General features: G+C 35.5%; 3 protein-coding genes across 4 annotated transcripts in view; all 3 read right to left on the bottom strand.

Annotated features, from left to right (window-relative positions):
* Positions 1–13,097, bottom strand: part of LOC131428419 (partitioning defective 3 homolog) — a 235,101-nt gene that overhangs the window by 59,748 nt on the left and 162,256 nt on the right. The window lies entirely within an intron of this gene.
* LOC131428424 (uncharacterized) lies at positions 5,027–5,909 on the bottom strand. Its single transcript, XM_058592378.1, has 3 exons — positions 5,806–5,909; positions 5,604–5,747; positions 5,027–5,517 (listed from the first exon to the last, which is right to left on the bottom strand). The coding sequence occupies exons 1-3, from the start codon at positions 5,854–5,856 to the stop codon at positions 5,302–5,304; spliced, it is 411 nt and encodes a 136-aa protein (XP_058448361.1). The 5' UTR covers positions 5,857–5,909; the 3' UTR covers positions 5,027–5,301.
* Positions 11,588–12,817, bottom strand: LOC131428428 (uncharacterized). The gene is made up of 3 exons (XM_058592383.1): positions 12,695–12,817; positions 12,494–12,637; positions 11,588–12,300 (listed from the first exon to the last, which is right to left on the bottom strand). The coding sequence occupies exons 1-3, from the start codon at positions 12,743–12,745 to the stop codon at positions 12,088–12,090; spliced, it is 408 nt and encodes a 135-aa protein (XP_058448366.1). The 5' UTR covers positions 12,746–12,817; the 3' UTR covers positions 11,588–12,087.

Raw genomic sequence — 13,097 nt, 5'->3', positions numbered from 1 at the left:
TTAAAGCACCGCTGTGATGAAATAATATTTTCACTGAAAAATTCAGCTTCAGATTTGTAATCAAACTTAAGTGTGTACTTTATCATTATTAAGAGAATCGAAATTAGTAAAAAAAATCGGAAAATCAACTTATTTCTTTCGCCAAAATGCTGATTTCGGTCTTTCCGTCTGTTAATATGTATATGAAACAAAAGTATGAACTCGATTTTCCCGGATGGCTGAACCGATTTTCACAAACTTCGGTTCAAATGAAAGGTCTCTTGATCCTATAGCGTGCTATTGAATTTTATCCAAATCGAAATTCCAGTTCGGGAGTGAAAAAAGGTGCACTCGACTTTCGACCCACACACTTAAAAAAAATCCTGTGATTTTACATCTTATTAGATGCACATAAATGGAGCGTCGAAGTTCACGCAAATATACGTGGAAGAACATTTAATATTGTGTCTAAAACTCCACGACATGAAATTCATTGAAATAAAAAAATAATACTGATAGTAATCGCCTCTGCCACAGAAGCATGCATCTGCTTGGCTGAAAAAAGTGCATTTAAATTCATACAGTCGCACCTGCTAGCAGAACGCAAATTACAGTCGAAACCAGTAAAATTCAAGCTCATCTAACATTAAGTCATTACAAATAAAATTTTCCGTCACTTGACAAATTAGGTCTTTATAAATTACATCGTATGAAGGATTAAGTCACCTGTAAAATTCAAATTTTTTTGGAGTGCACAACCTGCTATTGAATATCTTTCGGTTTCGAAGTTACTGGGAAAAATGTACACAACAAAAAAATCTGAATAATATAGGTGACTTGATTCCTCATACGATGTAATTCATACAGACCTAATTCGTCAAATGACGGAAAATTTCATTTGTATTGACTTAATGTTAGATTAGCTTTAATTTTACTGGTTTCGACTGTAACTTGCATTCTGCTAGCAGGTGCGATTATATGAATTTAAATGCACCTTTTACCAACCCAGCAGATGCATGCTTCTGTGGCTCAGTCGATTAACAGACGTACATGCGATCCAATGATTCTCGGTTCAAGTCGCGGCGGTTGCTATCAGTATCCTTTTTTTATTTCCACGAATTTCATGTCATGGAGTTTTAAACACAATATTAAATGATCTTCCACGTGAACTTGCGTGAACTGTGACGCTCCTTTTATGTGCATCTAATAAGATGTAAAATCACAGGGATTTTTTAAATGTGTACCAAGAACCGATCGATGGACCAATTTTAACAAGCTTAGGATCAAATGAATGGCATTACAATGCCATGGAACTTTTTCGAATTTCAACCGGATATGACTTCCGGTTTCGGAAGTACAAGCGAATAAGCATAAAAATTTCAAGATCAAGAGCGTATTTCTATATATGACTGAAAAATCGAGTAAAATATTTTCATCTAACCATATAATTCTTCCAATAGGTATTTGTCATTTGGTTAGATGATGGCCGAAGACATTAATTTTGGATATACAGGATCGTTCCGAAAATGCCGGATAAAGTGATCGTGTGCACCAAACAGGAAATCACTCCAATTTTCACAAACTTAGACTCAAATGAAAATTTATTGCTTTGTCATAATCCGATTTAAAATTTGGTCCGGATCCGGCTTCCGGTTCCGGAAATACAAGGTGAGTTGTGCATAAAATAGCTACCCATCATCTACAGCGATAATGCAAAAAACAGAAATTTTGTTCTAAATTTAATTCCAATTTATAGATTATGTTAGTTGCAGGCCAAACGAACCGAATTCACCCATACCGGTTCCCAGTTCGGGTGGTCGGTTCAATACATAAGGTTCAATGCATAACGTAAATTTAATTTCACGTAAATTAAATAAAACATCCCGTTATTTCCAACTTTTCGCGTAAAAAAAAGGTTTTTTTTCAATTCCTTTCGATTTTAGTGTAAATAACATAAAAAATCTAATTAATATCTAGTACCATCTGAGAAAAATATCTAGTACCATCTGAGAATATTCTGCGACTGTGTAAATCCGTAAGAGATGTTGCAAGATCCAAGAACTACTTGGATAATTTATTGTGCCACAGCAAAAACTACAACGGCTAATGCCTAACTTTTTTTCTCTGTTCATATTTTGCGAGCTATACATTGCTTACTTGACTATTTATAGCTGTTTCAGGTATATAATAAACTCTCTATTGTAATCGGTTACGTTGTTAGACCTATATTCCAAGGAGGTTTTGGATGGAGAAGAACTTCCACTGACATTACTACTAGGAGCATGTACTTAAATTACAACGGCTAAATCACTAACTTTTATAGCGGTTTCTGAGCAAATTATGATTGTGTAATAATAGACAACGAAACGAATGTCATTGAAGAGTTTAAACAGCTACCAGCATTGAACTTTACACTGGCATGCATTTAAATGGAGTATTTCTGTACGAAGAAAAGGCAAAGTTTCCTCAAGATTATTTAATGTTGCAAGCTATTTGCAGCTGTGACAGAAAAAGTTAAAATTATGTTGAAACCCCGAACTATGAATAAGTGAGTATACCACGAAGAAAGCTGAGAGGAGCATCTATTTTTATTTCAAAGTATGATGATTGTAACGACTGGAAGATTAGTGTTTGTAAGTATTGACGGCTTTCTCGGTCACAAATCATTTAATTCTTAAATTTCCCGATGTTTTAACCGTTTTTGATGGCCTATTTCAAGGGAAAATTTAGTCAATTAGAGTCTGAAACTGTTATCGACCAGCAAATGCAAATTTCCGCAAAGCAATTAAAGCCGTTTAAAATAGTTTAACTTCTTGCCGTTGGCAATCAACGTATTCGAAAAAAACGAATTGACTAAATTTCCCTTGAAAAAGGCCATCAAAAACGGTCGAAACCTCGGACAATTTAAGAATTCGTTCGTGAGCCTAGTGCTTTGTCACTGAGAACGCCGCCAATACTTATAAAAGGCATTTCAAAGGTTTCTTGATTCGTCGACGCCTTTTTTGACTTGATTTGGCATCTTGCCTATACGCTAAAGCTGTTTTATTTTGGAATGATTCAAATAACGGACATTGTGTAGAGGAAGCGTCCAATCAGTCTATTAATAACTCATCAGCTGACGAACAACTGTATAATGAAGGAATAATCGAAAGAGAAAATAAACAAGAAGAATCTGTCATTGACTTTTAGGCCTATTGGAAATGTTGACGTCGCAGTGTATGCTGTTGAATTCAGTAGAGTTTAATGATTTGCTTCAGATAACGGGTATATCGAATATGAAAATGTTAGACATAAAATTTAAGCGTGAGAAGTGTATCGAAAAGTATTCAGCATCTTTGGACGCGATCTTAATCATCTGGTTTTTTAGTGTATACATTGAAAAACGTATGTTCTCCTATCAAAAGTGACGGTGCATTCGAATTGCTTCATTTCAGTTGTGAATTGATACAATGACAAGAATCAAATTGCAACCTAGAATCAAATTGCGACACGGATTTAATTCACCACATAAGTGTGAACACCAATAAGCATGATACAGATTTTTCTTAAAGGATTTGCCAAGATCAGGCAGAAACCCTGGTCTCAGATGACCTATTTTAGATGACAAAGTAGTGGCGTACATCACGCCAAACCGATCGGTATCACACCGTTTTTGCCTTTCTCTATAGAAAGGTATTAGAATTGCTGGAAAACCCGACTTTCGAACGGAGCCTCGGAGACCCATAGTGTTATATACCATTCGACTCAGTTCGTCGAGATCGGAAAATATCTATGTGTGTATTTGTATGTGTGTGTGTGTGTGTGTGTATTTTCTCAGAGATGGCTCAACCGATTTTAACAAACTTGGGGTCGTTTGAAAGCTACTGTCGGGCCATTGATCAAGTTCGAAGATCAAATGGCTGTGACTTTTGGTTCCGGAGATATGATTGTATAAGTGATGTAACCGACAAAAAGCGTTGTATTTGAACGCGCTCAATTTTCTCAGAGATGGCTGAACCGATTTGAACAAACTTGGGCTCGTTTGAAAGCTACTGTCGGACCATTGATCAAGTTTGAAGATCAAATGGCTGTGACTTTTGGTTCCGGAGATATGATTGTATAAGTGACGTAACCGACAAAAATCGTTGTATTTGAACGCGCTCAATTTTCTCAGAGATGGCTGATCCGATTTTAACAAACTTGGGCTAGTTTGAAAGCTACTATCGGGCCGTTGATCAAGTTCGAAGATCAAATGGTTGTGACTTTTGGTTCCAGATATATGATGGTATAAGTGACGTAACCGACAAAACACGTTGATTTTTACCGCTCTTATATATATAAGGGTGCCAAAATTTTGGGATCAACTCTTTTTTGTTAAGTTCTAGTGCTCAAAAGTTTAAGCACCTCGAAAAAAGTCTTCATGCAAAATTTGACCTAAATCGGACATGCTTAAGGGGTGCTGCCCGGTGGTAAAGGTTTGACAATTTTCGATCTTGAAAAAGCACCATAGGGGGGAGTACATGAAATTTCCAAAATCGAAAATTTTTTTTGATGCCGAAACTCTTAAAACTGCATGAAACATCGAAATTTAGTGACCTCTCAAAAAAAATTTTTTTTTTTAAAATCAACTTTCTGGGACTTAGAAAAATTTTCATATTTTTTCTAAGTCCCAAAAAGTCGACTTTTTCAAAAAAAATTTTTTTCGAGATGACACTAAATCTCGACGTTTCATGCAATTCTAAGCCTTTTGGCATCAAATTTTTTTTTCGATTTCGAAAATTTCATGTACTCCCCCCTATGGTGATTTTTCAAGATATATGAAAATTCCACTGAGTGGACTAAGAAGGCTTTTTTTAGATTAGCATCACTGATTACAAATAGGCAACGCAAATGTCAAGCACTAGTTTGGAAAAATGATGCTGACTATGTGACATAAACACTGAAGCATGCTTTTGTGAACTACTCGAATCAATCTGAATCAATTGGTGTCAAAATTAGTATCCAAATTTATTTAATAAAAGTATGAAACATATTTTCATGAGACTGTTATGAAAGAAGAGAAAGGCATTATCACACCACTAGGTGGATTAAGAAGGGTTTTATTTATATTAATAATGATGAAAGTCAAAAGTAGTGAATAGTTTACTTGCGCGCATATACCAATGCCTAGTGTGAATTGTTTAACAATATCATAGTATAATGATTATACATCGCTAGGTGGACTCAAACGAGTTATTTCTTCTATAAATGCAAACAATTTTAATAACAGTCTATTTATTTATTCAATACCAAGGATAATAATCAGAAAAGAAAAATTATAACTTTCAATGCTGTATTCAGGTCTTACAACTCAAAGGTCAATTCTTTCCAGAAGCACTGTTCAAAATTATATGCCTTATCTTCGACGGTATCTCCATCCACCGTAGCACATTTTTCGACGACGTCTGTTAAGGCCTGAACATCGCGGCCTTCGGACAGATAGTCGACTAATGCTTGAACTCTAATGTTTCCATCTGAGTCAATCATACCAGCTTGAGTATACCAACAGGCTAACAATTTCTGCAAAACGAATTGAACCATATTCTGAATCATAGCAGTTCGAAGTTTTGCGATATGACCAAATAACTTTCGCAGTTGTTGCTTACCTTCGATGCCTCATCATTTGTAAAAACGTTTCCGGTGATTTTGGAACGTTCTATAAAGTCACTGTCGATTACCATAGCCAATTCTATGGCACATTTTGCGTACACATCAGCTGTGAATTGATTTTGTTTTTCTGTATACTTAGCCTGTAACGTAATATTGTTACATTGTATTCATTTTAATGTGTTAAATTTCGAAACATACCAGACACAAGGTTACTAGTCCCAATAATATTACATTTCCTATGAAATTCATATTGTTTCAATTGATCAAACGATCTCTTACTTAACGCGATGCCGCAAAGAACTGAATCGATCTTGATGCTCGTATACTATTTTATAGTCAAATAAAATATCTTCAACTCAGACTAAAACATTCAATGAATGATTGATGAAACTGTCAATTTACTATTTTTGTACGAAAAGGCACCGTCATTGACATATGCATTAACGTTATAAAACATATTAGTGAATCATATTACTGGAAACTATTAGCTAGTAGCGTTAGAGTAATATGAAACTATCCTGCGAACAAACGTACTGCGACGCACAAAACAGTTATGCGAGTCAGTCTTACGAGAAATTTGACAAGACGTCATCTACACCCCGATACTTGATCTACACCAGTCTTCAACAACGCCAGTACTTCAGAAAAAATGATCAATGTACAACAATGCCTGTCTGCTTCAGCTATTTACAAACATGACAATACCGGACCGATGGACGAGAACGTGAAAAGTAGACCGTTGCCCCCAACCCCCACTTAATTTTCAGGACAGCAATGAGAATGCTTCTTTCCCAAACAAAGGGTAACAACGAGATCCAGTAATTAAAAGAACATTTTTTTTATTAAATCTCTACATGGCATGGCATTTTTAATAAAAAAAAAATCTACAAAACAACACACTCTATTTATCATTACCAATGGTAGCATTTACCAATTCGTTCAAACATTCAAAAACCATTCTAGGCATCCCCTGCGAAGTTTTCAATCCAGTAGTCGGGCAAACACTCGACCGGTGGTTTCTCGTTTGCGATAGTGGTTCAAAAGCCACCGAGATTATAAAATCTTGTAGACTAGTTACACGAACGGTTACAACATTCCTGCTCCAGAAGTTTCTAATCGAGTATCCAAGTTGGCTAGTGTTATGCACAGAAAAAAATGATGAACTTTACAGGTGACATAATTTTACAAACGATACAATTCATAACTACACTCTTAGAAAAAATAAAATTTACGCTTGATGTAAATTCAAGCCTGTCGTAATTTCTTCGGTGATGACACAATATTACATTTTATAACAAGTAAAAATTAATTTTGCGTCTGTATCGATGTAAGCTTCAGCCAAATTAACTGTGAAGTTAATGATATGACTTATCTTTACATGCTTTGAAATGCATCTATAAAGATGTAAATTTTTCTAACTGTGTACTTAACTTTTCAATTGACGCAACATTCCACTCGTACAGAACTTTTCAGGCTCCGGAATGTAATTCATACTCGGCATGTATTTATATGTATAAATTATTCATTGTAACAGTTATTCATTGAATAGATATGTGCTTCTATGGCTCAGTCGATTAACTGGTGTGCTTTGTGATCTAATGTTTTGCTCGGTTCAAGTCGCGAAGCTGCAATCCATCTTTTGTTTTTTATTTACTTCGATATCAATACACGTATTTTTCAAATTACACAATTTTACATGTTCTTGAATAAAAATTTGCGTGAAACACGACGCTCACAAGAATTTTGTGGCTACGATCTTTTTGACATTAAGTACACCCAAACCTCCATTTACGAATCTTATATATGTATGTATGTATGCTTACACACTCACTCGTTTGCGTATATGTGTATATATTTATACATATAAATGATCGCTTTGACTTCACCAATATTTATATGTATTAAGAAATACAAATATTTGCACACATGCGTACGTATATCAATACATATATACATATATACGTTACGTAAATGGAGGTTCGGGTGTATCCTTCCAGGTCGGGGCTCGAACGTACGAGAACTGGGTCATGAGATCTACGCACTGAATCACCAACTAGGAACAATTCTTAATTCAGCTTCAAAAATGTTCGACAGGTGAAGTATGTGGACGAACGTAATCATGATGGATTTGCGATTTACTGGTACTGTTACCTTTTTAATTTTTTTTTCATAAATACGTTTATTTCATAGGCAATATACATAAGTTTTCCTTCGCCGTGGCATCCACAATATATAGTACTTTAAACCTAATACATTTCGAATATCATATAAGTATGTTGGTATTCATTAGTTAATCTAAACACTGTTGTAACCTTCGCCACAAGCACAATGATTAGTCTCGGAAAGTCCAATTCGAAGGAGATGTGCGTCTAACGTGTAGTGATTGAACATGAGTCTGGACATCACACGAATGAAATCTCTACTCACATCCAGTCCCCTGAACCATGCCTTTGTCGATATTTTAGGAATAATTGAGTGCATCCACCGACCCAGATCATCTTTATCCCAAGAAGCTTGCAAGCTGGCAAATGTTCTTTGGCGAGACGCGCTATAGAATTCGTTGGAAGCAATCGATCTCTCATCAATTTCACCCTCCATAGCACCACGTTTGGCTAAAATATCGGCTCTTTCATTGCCTGGAATGGAGCAATGAGCCGGGACCCAAACTATTGTGATTTGATAATTATTATTCAATATGACGTTAAGGCACAGTTTTATTTTGCCCAAGAAAAACGGTTCAATTTTGCCAGCAGCCTTTGAGCGAATTGCTTCAATTGCACTCAGAGTATCGGTGAAAAGAAAACAATGGTTTAAAGATAATGTGACGATTACACTAAAACTATAATGAACTGCTGCTAACTCTGCTATATAAACAGATGCAGGTTCTTGAAGCCTGAATGAAACCGAAACATAATTGTTGAATATACCAAACCCAGTAGCCTCTTCAATTCGTGATCCGACCTTCTTAATTGTTTTGTTTTTTTTTTTTGCAATAAATTTTTATGTCTCTACTCCTACTCTATTCTATAGGCGCAAATGTTACGGCTCATGACAAAAGAGAATTGTTTCCTCACAGCTATCTTCATGAATGGAAAGCTTGATTTACTTAATAATAAAATTGGTTGGTCCAAATTTTATTGCACCTAATATTTATCATAAAAAGGGCAAGTTATCGTGCAAATTGAAAACATTAATAATGAAGATTTTTAAAGTGCTGTTCTGATGAGTGCTGATAACCTTAGCTTGGACAACTTGGACATTTATTGTCAAGCTGATTTCTCCAATAGATTATTCTACTAAGAAGCAAATTAATACATGATTCCACGATGGAAAAGCATTGTATTTTCATGTCATGAAAATAGAACATGAATAATCTAATATCATGAACCTTCGACATAATACGATGCAATTCATGTATGACGTATGATACATCGACGAGTATAACTATAGGCGTGTTTATATGTTCTGTGCACGATATTCATCCCTTATGGCATTAATATCTTTTTTTGTATTTTTTATAAACTTTGTCTTTAAATATATTTCCTCTTACTGTAAATTAGCATAAGGTTAGTTTTGCAAAATGACGCATAATACGTTTTCTTCATTTTCATCTCATTTGTCTCAAGTGCGAAAAAGATTCCAACTTTTCCAGTTTGATAACCCTTTCAAAAGTCAATACGGAACTGCATGGAAAATCAAATGTTTAAAGAATACTTTGAAAAAATTAAATTTACTCTTGACATGAATTCAAGCATGCCGCATTTTTTTCGATAATGACACAATATTACATCTATTACCATGCAAAAAAATTGTGTATGTATCGATGTAAACTTCAACTAAACTAACTGTGAAGTTAAAGATATGACTTAACATATCTTTACATGCTTTTCATTGTTAATTTAAGTGAATTACGACGCTCCTTTTATGTGCATCTATTAAGACGTAAATTCACACGATTGTTTCTAAGCATAGACATAACGTTTTTTATTATAAAAGTCAAACCATAAAATTATCATGTTCTATTAACGATTTGTTTTAGTCTTTGTTAAGACGTAGAGCCGTCTTGAGCTAGTTTTAATATAATCAGTATCTAACGGGGAAACAGATTGGAAAACTGACATGTGAACACAATGATGTAATGAAAACCGCGAAAATGTTACCGCAGAGACGGGACTCGAACCCGTAGCTAACTCCTAACCGGGGAAATTGTTTTACCAATTAAACTACCCTGCATATGAAAATACATGAAGAGAAAGTCCAATTGATTGGACGAAAACTAAGCATGCTTCGCTGTATCTAGCCACCACGGTATTCACTTACAGTCCCGTAGATACTGATCATATTAAAACTAGCTCAAGACGGCTCTACGTCTTAACAAAGACTAAAACAAACTGTTGAAGGTCAATAAAAGGTTTGTGTACCTTTACCATTGTGTTTGAGATCACACAATCGTCACTGCTGCTACCTCACACTAGTGGAGATCCATGAAATCGATGGATGAAACTATCGTGTGTAATCTCGTAGATAGCGAAATAGACAAAAACAAAAGTCTCGAATCAGTATCGTGCGGCCAAAATAGATGGGTAGAAATAGACTCGTGATCATTGTATGTGTTTCTGTTGAATTTGTTTCCGTCGATACGGGACTGTAAGTGAATACCGTGGTGGCTAAGTACAGCGAAGCATGCTTAGTTTTCGTCCAATCAATTGGACTTTCTCTTCATGTATTTTCATATGCAGGGTAGTTTAATTGGTAAAACAATTTCCCCGGTTAGGAGTTAGCTACGGGTTCGAGTCCCGTCTCTGCGGTAACATTTTCGCGGTTTTCATTACATCATTGTGTTCACATGTCAGTTTTCCAATCTGTTTCCCCGTTAGATACTGATCATGTTTTATTAGCTAATAACACACCATTCAACTAATAACACATTGAGTACTCAAGAGAAAAATCATGTAAATTGAACAAATTTTTTCGATTCGGTTTCGATGAAGTCTCAAACTTTACGGTTAATGCCACTCATAACATGTTGGACACTCTGTTGGCCAACCTGAGCAGCCATTTTGATCCACCTTCTTTTCATATCTGTCGCATCTCAACTTTCCACTTTTCTGCAACTTCTGTTCACCCACAATCTCTCATTTGAACGGAATCGAGGGTGAATTCAAATCTTTTTCAAATAAATCCACTCTTTTGACTTGATATAACTGTAGCACGTATCCGCTGCAGTGACAGTTTGCCAAATCGTGCCAAAAGATTCTATTGTGAGCTTTAATGTGCATAAGAACACACTTGCTCGTACATTTGGGAATTCATAGTCTTGTTTTCCTCGACAGCTTGGGTTTTTGTCCACAAATGCAAATACCTTACTATATCATAAACTTTCTTGCGAATTTTCGACGAAAATGAATTTTATCATGCAAGAGACATCACCTCGAGCTTTATGCTTTATGGCTTTATAGAAATTTTGTCCGGCAAGCTGCCCATAAATCATCTTCACGTACGTTCCGTCGTCCGTCGTCGTAAAGTTGCTTCCTACGTATTTCGTAAGAACCTCATTGTACAACTTCCGCGCACGAATTTTGACCACTAGATCCTGTTTCAGTGTCTTGTATGTTTTTTTACTAGCCCGAAAAGAGTGGTTAGATCTTCTGATGGAGCTTTGGTTAACATTGATTTGTTTTGAGATGATCAGAATCCGACAACTTTGGGTTTGCCCGTTCTCAACACATTCCAATCCGCTTGCTGTGATCCTGCCGATCGAACGGTCGATTTAACCAATTTCAACGACTATTTAGCAACCTGACCACATCGGATTTTCGAAGCACATATCCATCTTTGATTTCTTTAAAACAAATTGGATCGCAACAAAAAAAATCCACATTTGACTGCTAGGAGCGTTACAGTAAAATAAACAATGTGGCAATGTATTAAAAGACTCAAGTTCTATAAGAACTAAGTAAAAACTAAGTAAGTAAACGCTGACCAATATTTAATGGTTATTTTTTTTATTCAATACAATTTTTTGGGAACTAATTTTATTTACCATTGCCCTAAAACTAGTATATTTTCTTTAACTAACTAACTGTTACATTACATTACATCAGAGTAACTGTGTGATTAAATAATTATACCGAGATATGTGTGATACATTCTTAAATACTTGAATAGAACACAAATTTTCCTAGATATCCTTCAGCCCGAAAACCAAAGGCAACAATATTTCTTGTTTGAGAAAAAAAATATGTATAAATTATAATTTTACATCTAGACCTCAAGGATATGCAAACGAATAAAGAGGTACAGACACTGTTGCTTCCGCGACCAAAGTCAATCACTATTAAGTTCAAGTATTAGCTCGAGTTCGTCTAATTTTTTTCTTCTTTCAACTAGACTGATTTCATTTATGTACACGAAATCAAGGTTTAGTCAAAATGAGAATACACTTCGACAGATCAGAAAACTATTCCTTTCATTCGATATTTACAAATCAAAGTCTTTCGTGTCCCAAAAACACTTGTAGAAGTTATATCCCTTATCTGTGACGGTATCTCCATCTACCGTGGCACATTTATTAATGACTTCGGAAAGGGCTTGAACATCGTGACCTTCGGAAAGAAAGTCAATATATTTTTCAATCTGTATCCCATCATCAGTCAACACGTCAATTTGCTTTAGAGCGCAAGCGAGAAATTCCTGTAAGAAAAAAATGATCAAACTATAAATCATTAAAGTTCACAGAATAGAAATCAGTACGATTACAGTTCCAAAATTTCATAGTTGATTTTTGTCCTTCTTAAAATGAGACGAATTCGTTATTATTTTTATTAAAACAGAATCGATTATTTTGTTTCCATTGACAGGAACAGACTTCACAGTTCAGACCTACCTTGGAGTTTTCGTCACCGGGGAAAAGGGTTCCGTTGTATTTCACAATGACTATTATGTCACCGTCTAGCTGAAAGCCTAAATCTGTGGCACACTGTCCTATAGCCATATCCGCCTCCTCTTGTTGTTCTGGTGTAAGAGCAGCCTGCAAAACAGATTAGTATTCCTTGTCTTGGCGGATGCGTCAAATTCAGAAACTTGCCAGGGTGAAGGCTGCTAGACCCAAGAGCGTAACACTTGCCAGAAAATTCATCTCGTTCAAAAAGATCAGACACTTTGCACCAGAACGGGTTGATGTGAAAAACTGTGTTGTTTTGAATGCTTATTATCTTTTTTATAGTTAGTCGTGATAATTACTGGCCTTGAATAAACTTTGATTTCTTTGTATTTGCAATGATTGATTGAAAAAACTATCGATTCATTAGATCTTTTTGAAATTGCACGGTATTTATTGTAAGGATGGAATGTTCTTTCGTTTATTGTATTGTAGGAAAACTATTATTTGCATCAAAACAATTTGCTTGCCGTTTAGTAGCTGAATAATCGAAACGCATTGTACAAAAACGGCTAGACACTACATTAGGGACCATAACGGATCTTGGTAC

This window comes from Malaya genurostris, chromosome 2 (genome assembly GCF_030247185.1).
Source record: "Malaya genurostris strain Urasoe2022 chromosome 2, Malgen_1.1, whole genome shotgun sequence".
In the NCBI taxonomy this organism is placed as follows: Eukaryota; Metazoa; Arthropoda; class Insecta; order Diptera; family Culicidae; genus Malaya; species Malaya genurostris.
This window is presented reverse-complemented; position numbering and strand designations above follow the sequence as displayed.

What these genes read in the sequence shown, in the direction of transcription:
- LOC131428428 (XM_058592383.1), bottom strand. Translation starts at nt 12,745, where the DNA reads ATGAATTTTCTGGCAAGTGTTACGCTCTTGGGTCTAGCAGCCTTCACC. An exon ending in GTCTAGCAGCCTTCACCCTG is followed by an intron (nt 12,638 to 12,694) that starts GCAAGTTTCTGA and finishes TCTGTTTTGCAG; the next exon opens with GCTGCTCTTACACCAGAACA. An exon ending in CCGGTGACGAAAACTCCAAG is followed by an intron (nt 12,301 to 12,493) that starts GTAGGTCTGAAC and finishes TTTTTCTTACAG; the next exon opens with GAATTTCTCGCTTGCGCTCT.
- LOC131428424 (XM_058592378.1), bottom strand. Translation starts at nt 5,856, where the DNA reads ATGAATTTCATAGGAAATGTAATATTATTGGGACTAGTAACCTTGTGT. An exon ending in GACTAGTAACCTTGTGTCTG is followed by an intron (nt 5,748 to 5,805) that starts GTATGTTTCGAA and finishes ATTACGTTACAG; the next exon opens with GCTAAGTATACAGAAAAACA. An exon ending in CAAATGATGAGGCATCGAAG is followed by an intron (nt 5,518 to 5,603) that starts GTAAGCAACAAC and finishes TTCGTTTTGCAG; the next exon opens with AAATTGTTAGCCTGTTGGTA.